The sequence below is a fragment of the Rana temporaria genome, chromosome 11 (genome assembly GCF_905171775.1).
Source record: "Rana temporaria chromosome 11, aRanTem1.1, whole genome shotgun sequence".
Lineage (NCBI taxonomy): Eukaryota > Metazoa > Chordata > Amphibia > Anura > Ranidae > Rana > Rana temporaria.
Genome location: NC_053499.1, coordinates 46,513,020 through 46,540,993, shown reverse-complemented (window position 1 = coordinate 46,540,993; position 27,974 = coordinate 46,513,020). Strand labels below are relative to the sequence as shown.

General features: G+C 38.6%; 1 protein-coding gene across 1 annotated transcript in view; it reads left to right on the top strand.

Moving 5' to 3' along the window:
* The window catches only part of LOC120916785 (mucin-5AC-like), a 67,417-nt gene that overhangs the window by 18,771 nt on the left and 20,672 nt on the right, over positions 1-27,974 (top strand). Inside the window, 14 exon segments of the mRNA XM_040327722.1 lie at positions 2,815-3,070; positions 4,525-4,577; positions 6,818-6,918; positions 8,434-8,585; positions 9,409-9,547; positions 10,075-10,185; positions 10,708-10,887; positions 12,438-12,677; positions 15,841-15,997; positions 17,935-18,063; positions 18,365-18,515; positions 18,614-18,657; positions 20,917-21,126; positions 21,924-27,973. Coding sequence (XP_040183656.1) covers positions 2,815-3,070; positions 4,525-4,577; positions 6,818-6,918; positions 8,434-8,585; positions 9,409-9,547; positions 10,075-10,185; positions 10,708-10,887; positions 12,438-12,677; positions 15,841-15,997; positions 17,935-18,063; positions 18,365-18,515; positions 18,614-18,657; positions 20,917-21,126; positions 21,924-27,973 — 7,973 coding nt within the window.

The window sequence follows — 27,974 nt, the reverse complement described above, 5'->3', positions numbered from 1 at the left end:
TTTGAGGGCCTGGGTCCTGCCCCAGGGGACATGTATCAATGCAAAAAAAAGTTTTTAATAATGCTTAAAGTGAAACAATAAAAGTGAAATATTCCTTTAAATTTCGTACCTAGGGGGGGGGGGGGGGGTGTATAGTATGCCTGTGAAGTGGCGCATGTTTCCCGTGCTTAGAACTGTCTCTGCACAAAGTGTCATTTCTGAAGGACAAAACGTCATTTAAAATCACTCGCGGCTATAATAAATTGTCGGCTCCCGGCAATTCAGAGAAAAGTCATTCATAAAAAAAAAAAAGCGTTGGTGTCCCCCCAAATTCAATTACCAGGCCCTTCGGGTCTGGTATGGATATTAAGGGGAACTCCGCTGTCAATTAAAAAAAATAAATTACGTGGGGTTCCCCCCAAATATTCATTCCATGGCGTGGAGTTTCCCCAAAAATCCACACCAGACCCCTTATCCGAGCACGCAACCTGGCCAGCCACAGAAAAGAGGGGGGACGAGAGAGCAGCCCCCCTCCTGAACTGTACCAGACCATCAACATTGGGAGGATGCTTTGGAGGTCTTTGACCCCTCAAAGCACCATGTCCCCATGTTGATGGGGACAAGGGCCTCATCCCCACAACCCTTGCCCGGTGGTTGTGGGGGTCTGCGGGAGGGGGGATTATCAGAATCTGGAAGACCCCATTAACAAAGGGGACCCCCAGATCCCGGCCCCTCTATGTGAATTGGTAATGGGGTACAATGTACCACTACCATTTCACTAAGAAAGTGTAAAGAATTTTAAAAATAAAACACACCGTGGAAAAAAGTCCTTTATTAAAGAAAAAAAATCCAGCGTTGGTAATCCACTCTCGGTCCCCGCACCAACGTTGTAGGTATCCTGCGATGGGTGATATCCTCTCCCCCGGGGTCCAGCGATGAGAAGATCTCTTCATCCAGGTTCTGGGTCCAGAGCGCATGCATTGCCAGCCGCCTGTCTCCACCGGAGACAGCCCGGCGAATGTCGCAGCTTGAGCCAGTGACAGCTCTTATATAGATGAGGCAACCACCTGTCACGTGACCCCGCCCCCCTCTGACGCAAGGAAGAGCCTAGGCTTCCTCAGTGACTTTGTCAGAGGGTGCGTACAATGTACCCCATTACCAATTCACATAGGGGGGCAGGATCTGTGTGTCCCCTTTGTTAAAGGGGTCTTCCAGATTATGATAAGCCCCCCGCCCGCAGACCCCCACAACCACCGGGCAAGGGTTGTGGGGATGAGGCCCTTGTCCCCATCAACATGGGGACATGGTGCTTTGAGGGGTCAAAGACCCCCAAAGCATCCTGCCAATGTTGAGGGCATGTGGCCTGGTACGGTTCAGGAGGGGGGGGCGCTCTCTCGTCCCCCCCTCTTTTCTGCAGCCGGCCAGGTTGCGTGCTCGGATAAGGGATCTGGTGTGGATTTTTGGGGGAACTCCATGCCATTTTTTTTTTAAATTTGGGGTGGAGTTCCCCTTAAAATCCACACCAGACCTGAAGGGTCTGGAATGGATATTTGGGGGGAACCCCACGTCATTTTTTTTTAAATTGACGGCGGGAATCCTCTGAATATCCATAGCAGACCTGAAGGACCTGGTAATTGAATTTGAGGGGAACCCCACGCTTTTTTTATTTTTTATGAATGACTTTTCTCTGAATTGCCGGGAACCGACAATTCATTATAGCAGCGAATGATTTTAAATTACTTTTTTTCCTTCAGAAATTACACTTTGTGCAGAGACAGTTTTAAGCACGGAAAACATGCACCACTTTACAGGCATACTATACACCCCCCCCAGGTACAAAATTTAAAGGAATATTTCACTTTTATTGTTTCACTTTAAGCATTATTAAAATCACTGCTCCCGAAAAAACTAATGTTTTAAAAAAAATTGCATTGATACATGTCCCCTGGGGCAGGTCCCAGGTCCCCAAACACTTTTTGGGACAATAACTTGCATATTAGCCTTTAAAATTAGCACTTTAGATTTCTCCCATAGACTTTAACAGGGTCGAATTTGCCACGAAGACCCCAAATTGTTCGCCGAATAGGCGAACAGGCAATGTTCGAGTCGAACATGAGTTCGACTCGAACTCGAAGCTCATCCCTAGTGGTAAGTATAGATTGATTGACACTGATCAATTGATACATATATCATATAATATGATGCTTAATATTTTTGACAAGATTAGTACCCTGTAGTAAAATGTAAGGTTCACTTATGATATTAGAGATTCCACTCCATTGACAAATCATCATTAAAGTGTAAAAAAAGAAAACCTGTGGGGGAAAAAGTAAAATATAAACTGGTAGTTATCCTTAGCTTCTGCCCATTGTACCTAGGTGAGGGTGATAGAGTTCCTGGGAACGCTGTTTTGGTGTAATTTCTTAAGATTTTTCGAAGGGTCTCACTGCAAAGATCATTATGTCAACTTCTCCAGTGAAGAAACTAGGGGTATTTTAAGTATATTTACCAACTTTACTCCCACAGTTTTTTTCACTTTTTACTAATCAATGTGGCAATTTGTTATGGGGTTTGGGGACCCTGATGAAATAAGGGAACCTTAACTTTAAGTGTAAGGTTGACTTTAGGACACTTTTCTAAACATGTTTGATTTCTATATTAAAATGGCTTTATGAAAGTCAAACTTTTAAACTAGATACCTGCAGAGGTGCAAGCTATCTTTTAATATTAAATCAAATACTATCTTCTGCTTTACCAAAATGTGATTTAGGTTGTAATCCTTACAAATTAAAAAAAGTTGTCATGTAATGTAATTTTCATCTTTTCCAATTTTAGAAAAATACACAAAGGACTGCCCAAAAAACAGCACTTACCAGTACTCTATTACTACTTGCCAGAAAAGCTGTCGCTCTCTCAGTGAGCCTGACCCCAGCTGCAGCTTCCATTTCACTCCCCTGGATGGCTGTGCTTGTCCAAATGGAACATTCCTTAATGACAATGGAGCCTGTGTACCAGCTGGGAACTGCCCTTGTTACTACAATGGTTCAATGGTGCCCCCTGGAGAAGTCATTTATGACAATGGTGCCATGTGGTAAGTTATATAAAAACAGGGTAATCATGGGTTTCGATAAAAGCTAATACAGAATTTAAGACATTACTTCAATTTATTTTTATTTAGCTGTTTATTATTATTTACCTCTGCCATTAAGTTTTTTTTTGATGCCACGATGTCGCCAAAATCCATATATGTTTATAAGTATAAAAGACTCCCTTCTTCTCCCTCAAAGATAACCCGAAGGGCATATTATATGCAAAGTGGTCTATGTACCACAGCATCTTCCACACACCTGAATGCGTGTGTGTTTAAGGTTCTAGTGCAACAAAAGATTTTATTGACTCAAATTTCCTAATGTTAACCCTGGTATATCAATTCATGGGCCTGGGTTAAGTTAAAACAGCTTACTGTGACTCGAATTAATATTTATGCAGATTTTGAACATTTATCGGCATGCCAGCCTTATAATATTTCACATAGTGCTGACAATGAACCTGGATTGGTGCAGATCCTAACACTTGGTTTGAAAAATGTTAGTGTGACTACTGCCATGGGCTATGCCTAATATCAACAGGATAGGATAGGAATAGGAATCTGTGGAAAAGTTTGCTGTAATTCGTGCAATGTATTTGTTTTTGTTTTATTTCTTATAACAAAGCTGGAGTTTTATTTTAATCTTCATGGTCCATATATCATGTTTTTTTATTTTTCTAATACAGAGCTGAGTTTCATTTCAATCTACATGTTCCATATATATCTGTTTACCACATACTTTCAATGTGGTCTGCCAGTATGTACAGCAGGCATCTTACAACTGTGTTCTCTTGTGGTTTTCACACTCCTTCTTTGTTGCCTAGGCATAGGATGAGGCTGCAACCATTTAATAATTAAATCAAACTTATTCGTTGCCCATGAAGGACAAAAGTAACAGGTTCACCTAAATGCCACTCTTCCCAGCTACAGCTTCATTTTGCTACCCCATTACTCAATTCAGACACTGAGAACAAAAAGAGGAAGCCCTCTGAACACAAAGCTAAAGACCCTCTCCCTACCCACGTATGACAAAGCCAGGTGCTTAAAAAGCGAATCACTAAGTTCCTTCACATGGAAGGAGGGAGAGTGTGTCACACTCCCTATACCCAATTTATTTTTTCCTTCTGGTGTCTAAAAGGGAGGAAAGGAAAGAAGAGTATATGCAGCTGGGAAAGGTGACAGTTAAGTAAACCTTCATGAACCTTCATTCACAATTGTGTAGACTCTACAGTACATCCATACTGTATGTCTGTTCTTGGCTACAGGGTCCCTAATATTTTTATTGGATAGATAGAAAATGTCATATTTATAAACTTTATAAAACTAGAAAAGCCTTTCTTATCCTATAACTTTCAAAATGTTTAAAGTGTTTCAATATTTTAGTAATAGCGTATAGCTGTAAGCTAAGAACAAAATATGCACAGGTTAACATACATGTATTTGATTCTTCATTCCAGCACATGTACAAGTGGAAGACTACGCTGTGTTGGGAAGACACTCAGTATTGCAAGTAAGAAAATATAAAAAATTAGATATTTATAATCTACCATTACTGTTAATTTTAAAGTCATCGGATTCACTGAGGTGTTTAGTGACCATATAAATGCACCAGAGCAAAGGCCACACTTAATACTAAGTGTTTTCAGCATCCCCAACTGATAAAATGCGGTATCCTTATAATAGACTAAAACTTCCAGTTACAGAGGCTGAGAGATATTTTGAGATGTGCAACCTTTTGTAAGTCATCTAGAGATAAGCTTGAACAAATTCATGATACAATTGGGTTCTATCACTGTATCAGAATTGCTAACCACCTTACCCAAAAATGTAATGTACATCTAAAGCCAGAGCTTTTTTTATTGTAAATAGAGTGGGGAATATGTCAGACCCCTTTCAGAGTGTATTGCCCTCTTTCTCCCAATTCTGCTTGGCTTTATTTCCCGACACTGTAGCAAACAGGGGATCTCGCCAAAGTGAGAAAAATCCCCCATGCACACAATTTGAAATGGCATTTGCAAAGATAACAGTCATGTTTAGGCCCTACAAATAATTTAGATCCTTTACACATATATAACCTAAGTACCATAGACAATTTATGGAGATATTGTAGAATAATGACAGTGATGAGGAAAATGACATGAAGCTCCTCCCCTTCCAGCATAGGACTGTTCACACTAAACTCTGACATGTGGAGGGTGATCTTAATGCCACTTGGGATTGTCTTTAGAACAATGGAATAAAAAAAAAATATGCAATTGTTACTTATGATTATGACTAATATGCATCTCCACTCCTGGCCCTTTATTCAAAACCAAGAAACATTTCTACAGGTTTCTAAGTACCACAATAGAACTGCCAAAAAGAAAAAAAGTCTCATCATACTGTATGCTTTACTTAGTTACCTAAGGGTGCACTCTCAGCAAACATAGGGCTCAGCAGGCAGAAAATGTGGATGCAGTCATATTAATTCATTTCTCCTGTCATTCTTTTTTGTGGTAAAAATAAAAGATCAGAAAGAGAGATAGTGGTTCCCTGTTTCTCTACCACCTGAGGTGAGATGTTTCTCTCTCCTTACAGCAGGGCCATGGTTAAGCTGGCCATACACACATGACTTAATAAAATAAATGTAACAGATTTCTTCATCCACTCTCAAGAGAGCAGTTAGATGAATCTTCACTTCCAGCTATTGTATTCTGACAGCTGGCTTCAGAGGCTGTCAGTTTAACAGACCAGTGCCTGCATCTGATTGGATACAGGCTGAGTTCAGCCAACAATTTTCTATTGAACAGTTGGCTTTTGTCAAGCCTGGCTGTGGGGGTAAGGGCATTACAGCCCAAATTTTGCCTGAGTTAGCATGAATTGGCTGAAATTCCAGCCATGTATAGCAGCCTTAAAGCCCCATACACACTATTAGATTTTCTGCAGATTTTTGTCTTCAGATTTACCAAAACCATGTAGTGCATGGGCCTGCCTGATTGCATACAAATTGGAACTCTTAAGGTTTGACCTCATATTATATAGTTTTGGTAAATATGAAGACAAAAATCTGCAGACAATCTAATAGTGTGTATGGGGCTTTAAGGCTGCTATATATGGCTGGAATTTCAGCCAATTCATGCTAACTCAGGCAAAATTTGGGCTGTAATGCCCTTACCCCCACAGCCATGCTTGACAAAAGCCAACTGTTCAATAGAAAATTGTTGGCTGAACTCAGCCTGTATCCAATCAGATGCAGGCACTGGTCTGTTAATGGGGTCTTAGTTGCATGTATTACGGGGTTCATTCACACCAGACATGCTGGATAAAATATGTACCATGTGTATTATTTTTATCTTTACAAATTTCCAACACAGTTTTAAATGAATGAACTCTGACAGTTGGTGTTATAAATCTATCAATAAGCCATTAAGCTTTCCCTACAAAACAAAATAGAGTAAGTACTTCCCTGCCCAACTGCCTGTACCTCTAAACCTCTCTTCAGAAACAGGAGTCAGGAGTGTGTATCCGATGGTCCCATGCTGAGTTCAGGGGTTCTTTCTACCAACCTTCATCTCATTTAGGTGTCCTATATTGACGTGAAGTTCAGCAGGGGGAACCATTGAACGTGGCAGGGGAACAGTAAATCAGTACTCCCAGAACTAGGTTTCTGAACAGATTTCAGGGGAAGATTTCTCTTCAGTGGAGTTGCGTTTGGCAGTGTCGACCAAAGGTTGTACTCAGCATGGAATCTCACATTGTGTTTTTCTTTAGAGTGCCCAAAAAACATGGTTTATTTTGACTGTGCCAATGCGACAAATGGAGCAAATGGAGCAGAGTGTCAGAAGACATGTCAGACCCTGGACATGGAATGTGTAAGTCTCTATATACACAGCTGTCACTAATAATATTTCACAAATGTATTATACATATATTATACATATCTCACACATTAGGATTCTCTCTTGACATTTTTATTTTCCCCTTGGGTGGATCATTTTTGGATTTTGGTGGGGAAATCTAGCAGGGTAGTGAGAGGTAGTGGTGGTGGTGGTGGGTATGTGGGAAGAAACAGTGAGCAGTTACAAGACTGTGCAGCTTAGGCAACATACAGACAGCATCTCTGTCATATGAAAGGCTTCTAAATCATGCATTTTACATCCAGCATGTGCTCAACATACACAATACATATGCTATGCTGCCACCAGTAGCTCATTCAGCTTCCATTTTTTTTTTTTTGGTAAAGCTTAAGTGAACAAGCTGAAGTTAGAAGCTGATTGGCTATCATACATTGCTACACCAGATTTTGCACTCTCCAGGTTTAGTAAATCATTCCTATGGAGTCTGTAAGAATGATCAGCATTATACATATATGTTTAAAGATAAATAAAAGATAATATTAAAAATGCATTTAAAGATGCAAAGTTAAACTATGAACATGACTTCCATGTATTTTATGGCACATCTTTTTAGCTCACATGATATCCAAGGCTGTAATAGGAACAAATTGTTATTTTGCAGAGGCCATCCTGACAGTGGGGCCACAGAGACACCTGCAAGTAAAAGGGCTTACAAGGGTTATAAAGCTGGACTTTGGGAGGCCTAGAACCTTTGCTTTAATAGAGATTATTATCTTAATATAGATTATTATCTTAAAAGAGATTATTATCTTTAAATTTACAACATCAGCTTGACTCCAAATATACTTATTCAAGTTAAAAAAATATACTGCATGTACAATGCTATGTTTTAAGAGCAGAGTCAAGTTTTCGGCATTGAATCCTGTAAGCACACAACCGTAAGCACACAACCGTATGCTGACAAAGGAACCACCCTCACCACCTCTGCTTGGGTCACTTTTTTTATGCCGAACATTTTCTTGTTTTACTGATCCATACCCAGCTGACTGAAGTTTATATAAGATGCTATATTTTTGAAGACAATGAGAAAAAAAGTGTGGGCAATTACTGTACAAGGAAAACCTGCTTATTTGTGACTGCTGCTTATAGGCACAAACCTACTGTGCCCAATGGTAAATCTGGCTTTGTTCAAGAGCCCATGTACTAAACATTCAATAAACAAATGCTCTAATACATCCTATAGACAGAAGATTACAGTTCCCAGGCACGGCCATTGTCCTCTATATCCAACTCCATTTTTATGTCTACAAATTTCTAATGATGACTATAAAAGTGAATACAATTTCTGCTAATTACTAGTTTTGAAAATGAAACATGATGAGACAAAGAGTATTTTTCGGATTAATCAACACATCTCCAACAGTGTTACATTACAGTCATTCAACATATACATATTTGACACTTGTAACTACAAAACAATATCTAAACGTAACCAAACTAAAGGTCTCTTTTCTTTTTTTTATAACTCAGTTAAGTATTCAGTGTGCCTCTGGCTGTGTCTGTCCGAAAGGGCTTGTGCTCAATAACAATGGCAATTGTGTGCCCGAGGAAGAGTGTCCATGTATACACAATGGTGAGGTTTACCACAGCGGGGAGAGCATTCTGCAAGACTGTAATACCTGGTGAGTTATTTTACTTCACAAACTAAGACAGTCATACATTCATTTGATGATTCATAATATTACAGGCTGTCTTAATGTTTTCTTAATAATTGGTAAGCTATAGATATAGTTTTGACCTACCTACTATTGATCTTTGTACAGGAAAGGTAACAGGTAGATTAGGAAGCACTTTACATAATAAAATAATTGAGACAGTAGCCCTAAAATGTCAGAAAATTACATAGCTATATAGCTCTGTTCAAATAATAAAATATATAGGGTCAGTGCACTCAAACCTGATCAGTGCCCATCAGTTCCGCCTCATCAGCGCATATCAATGAAGGAGAAAAATTACCTGCTTGCAAAGTTTTATAACAAATGAAACATGATTTGAGCAGTGATTAAATACCACCAAAAGAAAGCTCTATTTGTGTGAAAAAAATTATACAAATTAGGTGTTATCACATCCCAGAGAGAACTAAGGTACAGTAATGCCTCTTATATAAAAATTAACAGGACTTTAAGGATGCTACTATTAAAACGAATGGTGGCATGTTTAAAGTCCTGTTAGTTTACACTAGAAGAAGCTATTGATTGGTACCACTCACCACCTAACTTTATGCTAAATAAAATGCATAATTAGGTTTCAATTATGATCAGCCACTTAACACCTAGAGAGAGGTACCTTCATCAAAGGTAGTTGAAAGTCACCTATGACTCTGAAGACACTACCTCGGGGCCCTTTTCACTAAATTGTACTAAATTGTTGAAAATTATGATATCAAAGTCAATTTGAACCCAAAATTATTTATGTATAATTTCTGCTAACTCCTTTATGTTTTAGTACTTGCAAGGACCGGAAATGGCAATGTACAGAGAAAGAGTGTCACAAGACCTGTGTAGTATATGGAGAAGGCCATTATAGAACATTTGATGGCAAACGTTTCAGTTTTAACGGTGTTTGCGAGTACACTCTGACACAGGTACTTACAAGTCTATCATATGTAAAGGTCAACAATGTTCATGCATCTTTTTTATTGAATATACAAGTGATCCTACCTGGTAGATGCATATGCTATGCATGTGTGGAAACACATAATGGTCTGTGACGGACACATTTTGAAAACAACTATGTATATTCTACTAAAAGAGGAGCACTGAAAGCTAATTTCCTCTTTATGATTGCTCACAGAGTCAATGCTTTTTAACTGCATAATTACTTTGGTACAATGTAGTACAACCTCAACAACATGCTCAGATTTCTCCAACCGACACAATCTTTTTTGTTAGGCCTCATCAATAATTTAATAATAATATTTCACATTTTACAAGTATTTCTGGAAAATTAAGGCAAATTATGATTATAATGTGACTGTAATCCAGTGAAATAATTCACTATAGACCATTTATATGTTTATATATATATATATATATATATATATATATATATATATTTGTCACTTATTAAGCATCCCAAATGTTGATTCTTGTACTCTCTGTTAATTTATAGGACTACTGTGCATCCAACCCTGGAAATGGTTCATTCAGAATTATCTCTGAAAACATCCAATGTGGAACAACTGGGACTACCTGTTCCAAGGCCATTAAAGTATTTTTGGGGGTGAGTACTGAGTGTTCAGAACTTCACATCTATGCTACATCTCTAGTACATTTCACAAACAACAATATAATAAAATATAGCTCACCTTAAGTGTGGTAGCCAGGTTAAATACATTTTCTGCAAGTACAGAAATAATACCTGTTGATCCTGCCAGAAACCAAGTGTCCTCACAGCTTTCTGTGCACGGCACCGAAATCTAAATCAATGTTATCAGTTTTCTCATTTATCTTCTATCTTCTTTCTACAAAACCCCTCCTCTCTTTGTAATGGAGATGCGAAGAGAGGATGGTATTTATAGCTCAGGTTAGGATGGCACCACTGCATCTCCATAGATACAATTATACTGTAGCTTTGTGTAGCTCAATGTCTTGAAGCTAATAGGAAGAAAGCATTTTCTTACTAAGATAGGTAAAGTGGCACACTGCCCTCAAAAGGTTATCATTTTGCTTTTTTAACTCTATTATTTGGTTGCAAAATAATTATTAGATTCCTGCTTTATAGTGTATTACTTGTACTTTACAGAACTTTGAGTTGAAATTGAGTGATGGATCCTTTGAAGTAGTGCAAAGAGAAACTGGTGGTGATGTTCCCTACCAGATAAGGAAGATGGGAATGTACCTGGTGATTGAGGCTAAGAATGGTTTGATCCTCATGTGGGACAAGAAGACAAGCATTCTGATCAAGTTAAGCCCAGAGTTCAAGGTAAAGAAGCTGTCATCCTTCAAAGACACAATGGTAGAGATTTACTGAAAGTGGAACACTCTGAATCTTGTGAAGCTGGGCATGGAAGCCAGTTGGCTTCTAACTTCAGCTTGTTCAATTAAGCTTTGACAAAAAAAACATGGAAGCTAATTGAAATAATAAAGCTCCAGTTTACTAAATCCTCCTTAATGTTGACCACCAGTTGCTACTCTAGGCAATAAATGTTGTGTTCAACAAACAGTTTTTTGCAAACATCCATAAAGCACTGAGGTTGTTAGCATTAAATAATTGTGAAGAATTTAGAATGTCAGGGTTTACTATTTGTATTACTCCTTCTTAATATTATAATACACTATCCTTACCGAATGCATTAGACCTTTTTTTTTTTTTTTAACGAACAAGCTCTTTATTGAAATCTGAAGGGAAAATAATATGTAAGGACCAACAAAATAAACACTAGTACATGATAGTACAGGGAGAATAAACCCACACAAAGAAAAAGGTTGAATTTGACATTACAAAGCCAAGTTAAAATATTTTAAAAACACACCTAACTCTGAAAATATCTAGTTTAAGGAATAATTAGCATTGGATATAGTTTTATATCATCTTGCTGTATACCATATGGGTGGTTAATTACACCCAACTCCAGCAAAAAACGTTTCACTTAGTTTTGAATAAAGTGGCTTGGAGCCTCCATCAGGTTTTATTGCTCTCAGTGTCCTTGATGGGGATATTTCCATTCAATATCTGTAGAGGCAGGGATGAATGGAGAAATCCCTGTAAAGGAGACATAAAAAAAAAACATTATTTTTTTGTAAAGATAAGCCTTCGGTTTCATAGATAGCAGGGCTCTATCCAGATAGAAACACTCATCTTTCCCTAATATAGGAAAGGATGATGTTTCACACTTTCTTAAAGCTCAACTACAGGCACAATTGAAACATGTTCCTCAATAGCAACAAAGAATACAAATCTACTTTGTGTGCACCAAATGCCTTTAAAGGCCCAGATATTCCATGTAAAAATGTGTGTGACATCACCTCTGTTGAACAAAGTATGTGCGGAGAGCAGAGCTGTGGGGGACTAAGCAGGTCTACCCACTACAGGCTGCCTGCAGAAAATTACAGGCGGGCGGCAGATACAAGACCAGTCACCTTGCACAAGGGGAGAAGGCAGCAGTGACTGGTCTTTATTACAGGAAGCGTTTGCATAAAGGAAAAGATTTTGTGCACAAATCTGGAGGATTTCAACTTCATAAAGGATATGAATATACGAGTACACACGCCTCTTGTACTGTATTTAAATAACATTTGCTTATCCTGGAGTACACTTTTAATAAAGCCTGACGCCATCATAAAATATAGAAAAGTCCTTTCAATAGACCATCCGTATACAGTTTTCATTGTTATTTTTAGAACGGTAGGATAAACATATGGAGCAGCCAAAAAATGTATGTCTAAAATGTTTACTACCTATGCTGTGTTTTATAGGTTCTGATGTGTGTTGATGTATAATATTAACCATTTAAAATGATTTTTTTCCATTAGGGAAATGTTTGTGGCCTCTGTGGTAATTATGATGGTAGTGTTTCCAATGATTTCACCACAAGAACACAATCGGTTGTGGTCAATGTAGAAGAATTTGGAAACAGCTGGAAAGCTTCGCCAAGCTGTCCTGATGCTCAGCGTCTAAAGGATCCATGCATTGCCAATCCATACCGCCAGTCTTGGTCTCAGAAGCACTGCAGTATTATCATGGAGGCAACATTCTCAAAGTGCCATTCTAAAGTGGGTTCCTATGTTTTGTTTAACAGATGTGATACCGTGTTCTAAATTATGTGATAGTAATGTCCCCCAAACATTATTTTTAGTTTGAGTATTTGATTACTGTTTGATTTAAAAGGGAGTGGGGAAGTGGGGGCAAATTTTAAAACATTGGTCACACAGCTTAGCTGTACATAATCTTAGTTGTTCCCTTGCACAATACCTCCTGCTGTGGTAATGTTAATCTGTGTTCCCATATTGACAGATAAGAGTCAATACTGCACACAGCCACAGCTGCTAGCTATCAAACCCAGCTGCCATTGACCTCTTTGGTCCTTGCTAATGATAATGAACCAATCAAAGTGGTTCTCTGTATTGTGATCACAATGACAGCTATGACATGGCTGGAGCGTCTATTCCGAAAACAACTTGCAGCCTGCAGATGCCTGAAAGATGGCAATGTGCCTCAGCTTAATATTTTAATTGTCAAATCTAATTACATATTAAAAGAGATGTGTTTTATATACAGTGTATATATATGTATATATATATATATATATAAATATATACCGTATTTATCGCGGTATAACGCGCTCCCGCGTATACCGCGCACCCCTAAATTTGCCCCCGAAATTCCAGTAAAAAAAAAGTTATATGATTTTATTACTTACAGTTTTGGTGTCTTCCCAGCGTCCATCGTCCGGTCCGGCGTCCGTCTGCGGCCTCGATGGTCGAGTCCCGGCTTCTCCAGCGCGCGCCTCAAGTCGAGTCCCCGCTTCCCGCGCTCAGTTCGAACGCCTCCGCCGACATATACCAAGAGCAGTACACTCGGGTACATTCGGCAAGGCTCGGCTTCGCTCGCGCTCACGCTCTGTGACGTTTATGCGTGAGCACGAGTGAAGCCGAGACTAGCCGAATGTACCCGAGTGTACTGCACTCGGTATATGTCGGCGCAGGATTTCAAACTGAGTGCGGGAAGCGGCTATCGGCGTATATCGCGCACCCACGATTTTCCCCTTATTTTAAGGGGAAAATAGTGCGCGATATACGCCGATAAATACGGTATATATATATATATATATATATATATATATATATATATATATATATATATATATACAGTATATAGCGTTATTGGGGGTTATTTACTAAAACTTGAGAGTGCAAAATCTGATGCAGCTCTGCATGGTAGTCAATCAGCTTCTAACTTCAGCTTATTCAGTTAAGCTTTGACAATTAAACCTGGTAGCTGATTGTTTTCCATGCAGAGTTGCACCATATTTTGCACTGTTAAGGTTTAGTAAATAACCCTCATTGTTAAGTTAACAGATGCATATTGGGACTGCTTAGTTTGGCCTGGACATCTAAGCTTTACATGCAATACATTTTTATTGTTTACAACGCATAAATTATCATGACAGTAACATTGTTATATAAGTTCCAAAACCCAAAATTAGAGTTGAGTAGACACCTGGATGTTCGGGTTTGACGGGTTCGGCCGAACTTCGGAAAAAAGTCCGGGTTCGGGACCCGAACTTGACCCCGAACCCGAACCCCATTGAAGTCAATGGGGACCCGAACTTTTCAGTACTAAAATGTCTCTAAAACACTAATGGAATGGGCTAGAGGGCTGCAAATGACAGCAAAATGTTGGTAAGAGCATGGCAAGTACTATGCAAATAAATGTGGATAGGGAAATAACTTAAAATAACATAAAAAAATTAAATAATAATCTTGACCTAGGAGGACGAGGTCCATATGGAGTAGGAGGTTTCCCTAAAGTATCTAATGTAGAGTATCTCACAGGAACATATGCAGTGCTGGTGTAATATGATTTCTGAAGCAGGACTGACTCCTATATATTTCTCTCCCTATAAGCAAAATCAGGAACCTTTCCCTAAAGTATCTAATGCAGAGTATCTCACAGGAACATATGCAGTGCTGGTGTAATATGATTTCTGAAGCAGCACTGACTCCTATATATTTCTCTCCCTATAAGCAAAATCAGGAACCTTTCCCTAAAGTATCTAATGCAGAGTATCTCACAGGAACATATGCAGTGCTGGTGTAATATGATTTCTGAAGCAGCACTGACTCCTATATTTTTCTCTCCCTATAAGCAAAATCAGGAACCTTTCCCTAAAGTATCTAATGCAGAGTATCTCACAGGAACATATGCAGTGCTGGTGTAATTTCATTTCTGAAGAAGGACAGTCTGACTCCTACCCTAACTAAAGCAGAGTGACGTGCTGTGCAATGTGCCTCTAGCTTATATAGAGGCTGGGTTACATGCTGGGTCACATGCTGCACTGGCCAATCACAGCCATGCCATTAGTAGGCCTGGCTGTGATGGCTTCTATGTCACACGATTAAAACAAATGGTGATTGGCTGCCCTGCAGCGCGCCATTACATTGCCGAACACCGAACCCAAACCCGAACTTACAGCAAATTGTTCGGGTCCGGGTACCAAAAACCCAAAAGTCCGGTACGAACCCGAACTTTACAGTTCGGGTTCGCTCAACCCTACCCAAAATGGAAACTAAAAAAAAAAAGAATTTATCGATATCAAGACAAGTAAACAAAAGAAAAAAAACACTAATGACACTTTAGAGAATCTGACATGTGTAGCAAGTAACATAATAATGAGAAGCGGACAGTTACCAACAATAGTATAACCAACAATAGTATAACAGTTAGTCATTATATTTTAACCTCGAGATAGGATTTCTCATAGCTACGAAAGTGAAGAGAAAGAAAAAAATGAGAGAGATAGATGAAAAAAAGGAAAACAAATTAAAAAGAATAATGTAGTGGGATGAAATCCCCAAAACAAAGAGAGAACTAGGACGAAGCTGTAGCCATATTGGAAGGAGAGTAGCTCGGTGTCTGCATAGTGCCTGGGGTCAAAGACAAAGGTACGTGGATATATGATGCCCAAGGTTCCCAAGTTCGATCAAACAGAGCACTTCGGTCATTGATAATTCTAGCAATTTTTTAATGTATCATAATGACATCTAAGCTTTAATGACTCCTGGTCTCAAAAGGGTTAAATGTCCTGACAGAGAGCTGACAAAAGATCCAACCCAACAGTGTCAACCCAAAACTAATGACTTCTCCCAAAAATTAGAGCAGTATTAAATGAATGAGCTGTTGAGGATGAATAGTCTAACCATGATCTACTTTTAGGTTGACCCTACTCCATACCTTGAGGCTTGTGTTAGTGACACATGTGGGTGTGACACTGGAGGAGACTGTGAATGCTATTGTACAGCTGTCTCAGCTTATGCCAGAGCTTGTAATGATGCCGGAATCTGTGTTTCATGGAGAAGCCCAGAAATATGCCGTAAGTTGACTAAGACTTTTTCTCATAAACATTAAGAAAACTATCAAGTTACTATGCAAGCCGATTCCGCGTCATTGACAGAGGATGCTGAATATTGAAGACAGAAATGGCAAAAGAACTAGCATATCCAGAAATAGATTAGCAATTGCAGCTCCTGTATTTCTATTGTGTAAGGTTTCCTTTAAAGGTCACTCTTTCTTTGGAAAAAAAGGTGGAAACTAGGAGATTTGTTCATTTGTTACATCATTAATTTTAATGTAGTAACAAATGACCAAATCGACACTGCTGCAAATGAAGTCATAGGCCAAATGTAGGAAATGTATAGAAAATTTTAATAATAAAGTTTTTAAAACAATTAACTTTAATTTGAAGAACTGTTCTTTTGTTTAAATAACATGCTTACGGTATTTAATGATCTTGATACAGGCTTACCACATTCCTATGTTCTATACATCAAACTGGAGTTTCTTATTGAAAGATGAACTCCAAGCAGATTAAAAATGAATAATAAATACATGAACCAGTATAGGGACCATGGTAGACCTCTAAGATCATTTGTTTCAGACATAGTACTCTACAGTATATGGTACTTACTTGTATTAGCTGCTGTTGCATGTGGATGCAATGTAATGGTCCTTAAAAATGGAAATCAGGAATTGGAGCTGGATGGATTTGTTACTAGGTAATGGTACTTACCTTGAGCCTCCTATATAAAAGAAAGAGTAGTGCATCATTAAGTCGGAGCAACAGAAGATAGCTGACACAAAAGCAACCCACCCTTCCATTCATTGTTATGGTCCTAGGTTATGTGGTTTAGTTCCTTCAATCGAAGGGGACAGTGTAATTTAATACATTTTATGGTCAAGTTGAGCTGTAATGGCTGAACTGAACTGAATGGTTAAATGTAACATTCGTATTTGTTACAAGTATTGGCTTATATTTAGTTATGGTTTATGTAATAATACAATTATTTAATTATTTGTTTTTATCAAAACCAATTAAAGGGCCTGCCACCATTTTCAATCTATTATGTTGTATTGTATTTTATTAATTTGGGGTTCTGTCTATGGTCATATGAGCAGCATATGTATTCAGGCTGCAAGCAGAGAGATGACATCACTGTATTCCTTAAAGCTGAGTATACATGAATAGTTTTTTATAGTTCAACCAACACAAGCAAGGTGGATGGAGGAATCCACCCCGCTGTGCTATTGTACTGATTGATCAACTAATTGACCTCTGTTGAACATGGAGAGCCACACACAGTTCAAAATTCAGCTGGTCCCTGCTGAACTGGCCAAATCCCAATGTGTGTGAACTAGGGTTGCACCGATAACATTTTTTTACTGCCGAGTATGAGTACCGATACTTGTACACAAGTACTTGCTGATACTGAGTACTGATAACTTTGCGGTGCGATTTGAGCCCATAATAAGTGAATGGACTCAAATCACACTGCAAAGAATCACATGCGATTTGAACAGGAAAACGGTGCAATTCCTGCCCTAATTGCATGTGGTTTCCCACACTGATCCTTTGTGAACCCAAGCTGAAGTCACTATGACAAGCCTGTATTCACACGGAAGCAGTGAGGGACACTGTATGTGATTCAGACAGGAATCGCACCACATTCTGATTCAAATCACATGCAAATTCTTTGCAGCACAATTTTAGCCCATTCATTGTGTATGGGATCAAAACGCACCGTAAAGGTATCGGTTTTATATACTCATGCAAATGCTTAGTATTGGCACCAATACAGGTATCGGTGCAACCCTGGTGTGTACCCCAACTTAACTCTAAGGGAAAACAGGGTGTCAGTCGCCTGGCAGAGCTGTCTGGCAAGAGATGTATACTATAGATCACAAAAGTAGATTGGACAGAAGTCTTTTGGCAGATAAGATGTCTAATATTTATCTTATTTTTCCCATCTCTAGCTATGTTTTGTGATTACTATAACCCTGAAGGAGAGTGTGAGTGGCACTATAAACCTTGTGGAGCTCCCTGCTTGAAGACCTGTAGGAACCCCAGTGGCCAGTGTATGAACAACCTGCCAGGATTAGAGGGTTAGTGGAATCCATTAAAATACTTTCTATGCTACATAAATATAAGTGTTTTGTTGTCCATGAAACTTCTTTACCACTTTAAATATACACTTTTTAAAAGCATGTTTAATTGACTGTCATTCTTTTTAAATGTTGCATTTCTTTTTCTTAGTAGAATCAGAAGCTCTCTTTCTCTCTAGCTAGGTAGTTAAAAATAGGGATCTGTCACATCCCATGTCTTGTATCATATTCGTTTTCCTATTTGCTGTAAATGTTTATGGATTCAAAGATTTTTTTTAAATTGCTATACATTTTATGCCAGGATGTTATCCGAAATGTCCCAAAGCGCGACCTTTCTTCGATGAGGACATCATGAAGTGTGTAGCTCAAGCAGACTGTGGCTGCTATGATGATGAAGGCGATCGTTACAATATTGGGGATATGGTACCCTCCTACAGGAACTGTGAAAGCTGGTAACTGTCTCTCTGCTTTTTTTTTTTTTTTTTTTTTTCAGTTTATTATTATTTGATATTGAAGTGGAAATCCTTCTAAACTCACATTTATTTTTCAGCATTTGCACCAAGAAAGGTCGTCGCTGTCAAATGGATCTCAGAGGTGGGTGCTATCCTTCATCTCTTTTTTTTCTATATTTAAATGGTAGACATGTCCTTGGCCCCTATTGAGGAACTTATGTGCCATTCTCCCCTTTGAAAGAAACCTTTTTATTTTGTTACTTTGTTACCAAACTGCAGACAATTTAGAAAAAAAAGCAATATTTTGTACTTTTTGCTATAATAAATATCACCAATTTTTTTCTCAGTTTAGTATTCTTCTACATATTTTTTGTAAAAAAATCGCAATAAGCATATATTGATTGGTTTGCACAAAAGTTATAGCGTCTACAAAATAGGGGATAGTTTTATGGCATTTTTATTATTATTTTATTTTTTTACTAGTAATGGCGGCGATCTGCGATTTTTATCATGATTGCAACATTATGGCGGACACATTGGACACTTTTGACACTTTTTTGGGACCATTGTTATTTTTACAGCGATCAGTCTATATATATGCTATAAAAATGCACTTATAGCTGTAAAAATGACACTGGCAGTGAAAGGGTTAACCACTAGGGGGCACTGAAAGTGTTAAGTGTGTCCTAGGGAGTGATTCTACCTGTTAGGGGGAGGAGCTACTAGTGACACGTTAGCGATCACTGTTCCTGATCACAGGGAACAGTAATTGACATGTCACTAGTCAGAACAGGGGGATGCCTTGTTTACAAAGGCAACCACCTGTTCTGCCTTTGCAGACCGCAATCGCTGGCCGCCCGGGAACATCGAGTTCCCAGGACCCGCGAGCGCACTCATGAGACATGTGGCTGGGCGGCAAATTTAAAGGGACGTACAGGTACGCCCATTTGCCTGCCCGTGCTATTGTGTCAACGTATATCGTCGCATGGTGGTCGTCAAATCACATAAAGGTTGATTCCACTGAGCAGAAAAATCAGTGTTGAGTTTGTGTAAAGTCTGTATGGTTTAGTGTGCCCATAGAGAAAAAAAATATCACATTAAAGAAAGCCAGTGCTTTGTCCATTCAGAGAACAGCATCAAGATTACTTCAGTCCCCCCATTCCGAGCAGCACATACCTTTCCCTCTTCACTCATGCTTCACTCTCCTGCTACGTTTAGTTCCAGTAGTTGAAGGAAATACACAGTATGTCCAGGTATGGAAGAGCACATAACTCAGCCATGTGATAGCACAAGGCCAATCAGCCCTCTGTGAGCTACAACTTCAGCAACTTCCAAAGTCAACATATATTTGCTTTAATTTCCAGTAGCTGAACAAAGAGGCAGGAAAGTGAAGTAAAGGTAAGTATATAGAATTGTATGCTGCTGGACAAGGTTTTTTTTTTTATGTGAACCTGTTGCTTTGCCCTCATTGGCAAAGCACAGAATTAATTTTTAGTTGTATACAAGGTAATTATCATTGTGGTGGTCGCATTATGTTTTCTATCCAGTAATATATAAATATATCAAGGAATGACAGTTTATCTTTAGGGATGTCTAAATCAGGGCACACACTATGAAAAAATTGGGCAAACGATCGTCTGGTTTTCCAGACGATCGGAACCAAGTTTTTTTGTATTTTGTTTCTGATCATGTGCATACTTTCGTATCTGATTTTCTCTCATGAAAACCGTATGAAAACAGTAAACATTAAATAAAAATCATTCGTTCTGCTCACATACGGGAAACGTTTTGGAGTTTGTCCTTTTAAAAAATTTTAATTTTCAAAGTCTGAATCAGATGTGGAAAGTTGTGTACAACACGTATCAAATTTTTCTTCTGATTTACTCATAGTGTGTATCCAGCATAACACTGCACTGCCTCTCGTTGGCCACAATGCAGTGTACCTGTGGTTAGCTGTGCTTTGCCATTGACTTTCTTGCATGCAGGACTTTTGGTGGGCTTTCAGATATTGCACCAAAACCGTGGGACATAATAGACGTCTATGACAAAGCACAACTATCTTGCACCAATACCGCGGATACACTGTGTACCCCAAAGTGCAGTGGGGCATTGTGAAGCTGGCATATCATATAACAAAAAGATGATAATGAACAACCTCAAATCTCTTAAAATCTCCCTAAGCATGCACATTGCTATGTACAATAAAGAGTCTCTTTACATACGCTGTAAAATAAAAATTGTCCAGCTGATCATTAAGCGGTTCCCTCATCTTTGACCACATGTATAAAGTCAAAAAGTCATCAATGCTGATGAGCAATTATTTGTTCCTATTTATGGATACTCTAAGTGTGACTGTGTAATAACTGATGCATCTGTTTTGTAATCACTCTTTAACTCACAGCATGCTACTGTTACTATGGTAATATGAAGTTCAACTATGGTGACATCATCTACAATACCACTGATGGAATTGGAGGATGCATAACTGCTACATGTTCATCAAATGGAACCATTATTAGAAGTGTCTATCCATGCTCAACTACGACCAAACCTGCCACTACCTTTCATTTTGATACCACTGCCAAGCATGCAGAAAACATATCAACTCCAGGTAGGATTTCATCTCAGATGTTCATACTTAGCAATTCCAGCTACAACATCTTTACAACAACTGCTGATTTTTCTAGTACAGGGTATAAGATAAAAAATGGGAGCACTTTCTATAAGAGATAAAGACAATTTTTCTTACATGCTTACTACATCTGGTTAGTATTTTGTACACACTGCAACTGAAGTCAGGCAGATATAATATACATACATTAATGAAGTTCTGTAATCATTAATAGATCATTAAGTGCATTTACTATATGCAAGCAAATGTAAAGGTTGGACTTGGCACCAGCCTCTTGCAGTCCCTTTATAGCAAAGCTCAGACTGCAAGAAAGAGAAGCAGCATAAGGAGTCATCCTGTTGCACTGCAGGGTTCATGTGCAAGCAAGGAGTATGCTGATAGTAGAAGAAAGCAGAATGACAGAGAGGTGTTTTTCCTGGTCTGGCAGGGCTGTGTTTTGTGGTAGATTTCTGTAAATCTCCAGTCACAATGAACACAAATGCAAATCCATTGGCAGATAATACAGCTACCTTATAAGTATCCATCTTTGAGTATAGATGGTAGCATAGAGTTCAGCTGTAACCTAGTAATTATCGTCAAAGCTTTATTTTATACAGGGGTAAAAAAAAAAAAAAAGATCTCTGCACCCATGTAAGTAAGTGCATACAGAAACAAAGAGAGACTTAGAAATAGATTACATTTACATTTAAATAATTTTCTTCTTTAACAAACAATATTAACTAATAAATTTACTTTTGCAGCCACAAAAGTAATTAGTATTATATTTCTCTTTGCAGTACCAGCTTCACCAACCTCTGTGTCTTGCCTTGAAGAAGTATGTAAATGGTCAATGTGGTATGACATCACTTGTCCAAAATATGGCGAAAATGAAGGAGATTTTGAAACCTTTGAGAATATAAGACAAAAAGGATACACTGTATGTAAAATACCAACCCAGGTAGAATGTCGAGCACAAAAGTTTCCAAAGATCCCTATTGCTGATTTGGGTCAGATTGTTACGTGCAATACATCTGTGGGACTTGTGTGTCATAATCGAGATCAGTTCTCCCAGCTCTGCTTTAATTATGAGATCCGAGTTCTGTGCTGCAGCTTTGTGCCTTGTGGAGAATCAACCAATCCTTCTTCTTCTGACACTATAGCTCCTTCACCATTCATGACAGTAACATCAGAATTTACAACGGCCTCAACTGTCCAACCAGAAGGCACTGTTAGCAAAGCACCAAGTCACTCAACCCAAGGGTTTTCATCAATAAAAGCAACAACTATGTCTACTACTGAAATGTCAAGACCAACAAGTACACCATACGTGTACATATCTAAATCCCATGAAACAACTTTTACCACTTTCTGCAAAGAACAGAAATGCTCTTGGACACCTTGGTATGATGTGCATTTTCCCAGTATTGGTGAATCTGATGGAGACTTTGAGACCCTGGAGAATATCAAAGCTGCTGGCAACATTATATGTAAAAAACCAGACAATATTGAGTGTAGAGCTGAGAGATTTCCAGATAAAAGCATTACAGATGTGGGCCAGGTAGTTACTTGTGACATCACTCATGGTCTCATTTGCAATAACAAAGATCAGAATTCAAACTTTCCACTTTGCTACAATTATAGGGTTAGGATCCTTTGTTGCTCCATGGAGGATTGTAAATCATCCACTACTTATGTCCACTCTACAATCAAGGATCACGCAACAGAACATGAAAAATCTACCTCTCAAAGATCAGTTTCTGTTAAAACCACTAAAATGTCTACAGATTCAGGGGAAGTTACATCTGACCACAAGTCCACATCAAGTAAGCCTATAACAACAAAGACTACATCTCATAAAGTAAGCACTGCATCTGCCAAATCAACTACAGAATCTGAACAGGAAAAATCTACCTCCCATAGACCAATTTCTATTAAAACCACTAAAATGTCTACAGAATCTGGGGAAGTGACTTTTGCTCAAAAGTCTACATCTGTGAAGCCTTTTACAACCAAGGCAACATCTCATAAAGTGAGCACTGCATCCCATGAATCAACTACAGAATCTGAACATGAAAAATCCACTTTCCATGGACCAATTTCTTTGAAAACGACAAAAATATCGACAGAATCTGGTGAACTGACATCTGCCCACAGGTCTACATCAAGTAAGCCTATAACAACCACAGCTACATCTCATAAAGTAAGCACTGCATCTCCCAAATCAACTACAGAATCTGAAGGTAAAAAATCCACTTCCCATGGATCAATTTCTGTTAAAATCACGGAAATGTCTACAGATTCAGGGGAAGTTACATCTGAGCACAAGTCCACATCAAGTAAGCCTATGACAACAAAGACTACATCTCATAAAGTAAGCACTGCATCCCATAGATCAACTACAGAATCTGAACATGAAAAATCCACCTCCCATAGACCAATTTCTATTAAAACCACTGAAATGTCTACAGAATCTGGGGAAGTGACTTCTGCTCACAAGTCTACATCTGTGAAGCCTATAACAACCAAGGCAACATCTCATAAAGTAAGCACGGCATCCCATAAATCAACTACAGAATCTGAACATGAAAAATCCACTTCCCATGGACCAATTTCTTTGAAAACCACTAAAACATCTACAGAATCTGGTGAAGTGACATCTGTTCACAGGTCTACATCAAATAAGCCTATAACAACCAAAGCTACATCTCATAAAGTAAGCACTGCATCTCCCAAATCAACTACAGAATCTGAAGGTAAAAAATCCACCTCCCATGGATCAATTTCTGTTAAAACCACAAAAATGTCTACAGATTCAGGGGAAGTTACATCTGAGCACAAGTCCACATCAAGTAAGCCTATGACAACAAAGACTACATCTCATAAAGTAAGCACTGCATCCCATAGATCAACTACAGAATCTGAACATGAAAAATCCACCTCCCATAGACCAATTTCTATTAAAACCACTGAAATGTCTACAGAATCTGGGGAAGTGACTTCTGCTCACAAGTCTACATCTGTGAAGCCTATAACAACCAAGGCAACATCTCATAAAGTAAGCACGGCATCCCATAAATCAACTACAGAATCTGAACATGAAAAATCCACTTCCCATGGACCAATTTCTTTGAAAACCACTAAAACATCTACAGAATCTGGTGAAGTGACATCTGTTCACAGGTCTACATCAAATAAGCCTATAACAACCAAAGCTACATCTCATAAAGTAAGCACTGCATCTCCCAAATCAACTACAGAATCTGAAGGTAAAAAATCCACCTCCCATGGATCAATTTCTGTTAAAACCACAAAAATGTCTACAGATTCAGGGGAAGTTACATCTGAGCACAAGTCCACATCAAGTAAGCCTATAACAAAAAAGACTACATCTCATAAAGTAAGCACTGCATCCCACAGATCAACTACAGAATCTGAACATGAAAAATCCACCTCCCATAGACCAATTTATATTACAACCACTAAAATGTCTACAGAATCTGGGGAAGTGACTTCTGCTCACAAGTCTACATCTGTGAAGCCTATTACAAGCAAGGCAACATCTCATAAAGTAAGCACTGCTTCCCATAAATCAACTACAGAATCTGAACATAAAAAATCCACTTCCCATGGACCAATTTCTTTGAAAACAACTAAAACATCTACAGAATCTGGTGAAGTGACATCTGCCCACAGGTCTACATCAAGCAAGCCTATAACAACCACAGCTACATCTCATAAAGTAAGCACTGCATCTCCCAAATCATCCAGTACAGCTAAAACAACAAGAAATCCATCAACACCTCATACAGACCGTACTACAACAAGGAGAGAAATTACAACTTCAGAAATAAACTGTATACCTACATGCCAGTGGTCACAGTGGTTTGATGTTAGCTTTCCTAACCTGGACAAAAATGGAGACTTTGAAACTTACGAAGAAATAAAGATGTCAGGATTTCAAATCTGTGAAGAGCCTTCAAAAATTCAGTGCAGATCTGCAGATCTCCCAGACATTCCACTGGAAGAATTACAGCAGAATGTGCAATGCAATGTTAGCTATGGCCTTGTTTGTCAAAATGAAGATCAAACTGGACCATTTCCGTATTGTTACAACTATGAAATTCGTGTCTTATGCTGTTCTGGCTGTGCATCTACAATGGTTTCACCTGCATTTACAGATCATCAGACATCTAATGTAGAGGTGCATACATATGCACCTCTATCAACCAAAACAACTAAAGTTATAACAGCACCACTGGAAATGGAAACCACAAAACCCACACTGAGCACAATGAAAATATTATCTACTACTAGTAAGGCAGCAGGTTCTATGACTACTAAAGTGTCTTCCCATGAGCCTTCTAAAATGACAACTACAGTTGAAACAACAGAACATTGGGAAACCAAATCACAAAAAACTGTTTCCACAATTAAACCCACTACCAAATATGGTGAGATGACAACTAAAGCTACATCTCCAAAAGTAACCACTGCATCCCATATACCAACCACAGAATATAAACATGAGTCTACCTCTCATGGACCAAGTTTCACCAAGACAACAAAAATGTTTACAAAGCCCACTGAAGTGACATTTGTCTACAAATCTACATCCAGCATGCCTACAACAGCAAAAATAACATCTCCTAACATGGATACAGCATCCCATAAAACAACCACAGAATCTGAGGTTACATCTGCCCATATGTCTACATCAAGTAAAACTGTAACAACAAAAGCAACATCTCAAAAAGTAAGCACTGAATTCCATAAATCAACCACAGAATCTGAACATGAGAAATCCACGTCTCAAAGTCCAGTTTCTATTAAAACTACTAAAATGTCCACAGCTTCTGGGGAAGTTACATCTGCCCACAAGTCAACATCAAGTAAGCCTATGACAACAAAGGAAACATCTCAAAAAGTAAGCACTTTATCCCATAAATCAACCAGAGAATCTGAACATGAAGAAGCCACCTCTCATGGACCAGTTTCTATTAAAACTACTAAATTGTCTACAGAATCTGGGGAAGTGACGTCTGCCCACAAGTCAACATCAAGTAAACCTATAACAACAAACGCGACATCTCAAAAAGTAAGCGTGCCATCCCATGAATACACTACAGAATCTGAACATGAAAAATCTACCTCTCAAAGATCAGTTTCTGTTAAAACCACTAAAATGTCTACAGATTCAGGGGAAGTTACATCTGACCACAAGTCCACATCAAGTAAGCCTATAACAACCAAGAATACATCTCATAAAGTAAGCACTGCATCTGCCAAATCAACTACAGAATCTGAACAGGAAAAATCTACCTCCCATAGACCAATTTCTATTAAAACCACTAAAATGTCTACAGAATCTGGGGAAGTGACTTTTGCTCAAAAGTCTACATCTGTGAAGCCTTTTACAACCAAGGCAACATCTCATAAAGTGAGCACTGCATCCCACGAATCAACTACAGAATCTGAACATGAAAAATCCACTTCCCATGGACCAATTTCTTTGAAAACGACAAAAATATCGACAGAATCTGGTGAACTGACATCTGCCCACAGGTCTACATCAAGTAAGCCTATAACAACCACAGCTACATCTCATAAAGTAAGCACTGCATCTCCCAAATCAACTACAGAATCTGAAGGTAAAAAATCCACTTCCCATGGATCCATTTCTGTTAAAATCACGAAAATGTCTACAGATTCAGGGGAAGTTACATCTGAGCACAAGTCCACATCAAGTAAGCCTATGACAACAAAGACTACATCTCATAAAGTAAGCACTGCATCCCACAGATCAACTACAGAATCTGAACATGAAAAATCCACTTCTCATGGACCAATTTCTTTGAAAACCACTAAAATGTCTACAGAATCTGGGGAAGTGACTTCTGCTCACAAGTCTACATCTGTGAAGCCTATTACAACCAAGGCAACATCTCATAAAGTAAGCACTGCATCCCATAAATCAACTACAGAATCTGAACATAAAAAATCCACTTCCCATGGACCAATTTCTTTGAAAACCACTAAAACATCTACAGAATCAAGTGAAGTGACACCTGCCCATAGGTCTACATCAAGCAAGCCTATAACAACCACAGCTACATCTCATAAATTAAGCACTGCATCTCCCAAATCAACTACAGAATCCGAAGGTAAAAAATCCACCTCCCATGGATCTATTTCTGTTAAAACCACTAAAATGTCTACAGATTCAGGGGAAGTTACATCTGAGCACAAGTCCACATCAAGTAAGCTTATAACAACAAAGACTACATCTCATAAAGTAAGCACTGCATCTCATAAATCAACTACAGAATATGAACATGAAAGATCCACTTCCCATGGACCAATTTCTTTGAAAACCACTAAAATGTCTACAGAATCTGGGGAAGTGACTTTTGCTCACAAGTCTACATCTGTGAAGCCTATTACAACCAAGGCAACATCTCATAAAGTAAGCACTGCATCCCATGAATCAACTACAGAATCTGAACATGAAAAATCCACTTCCCATGGACCAATTTCTTTGAAAACCACTAAAATGTCTACAGAATCTGGGAAAGTGACTTCTGCTCACAAGTCTACATCTGTGAAGCCTATTACAACCAAGGCAACATCTCATAAAGTAAGCACTGCATCCCATAAATCAACTACAGAATCTGAACATGAAAAATCCACTTCCCATGGACCAATTTCTTTGAAAACCACTAAAACATCTACAGAATCTGGTGAAGTGACATCTGCCCACAGGTCTACATCAAGCAAGCCTATAACAACCACAGCTACATCTCATAAAGTAAGCACTGCATCTCCAAATCAACTACAGAATCTGAAGGTAA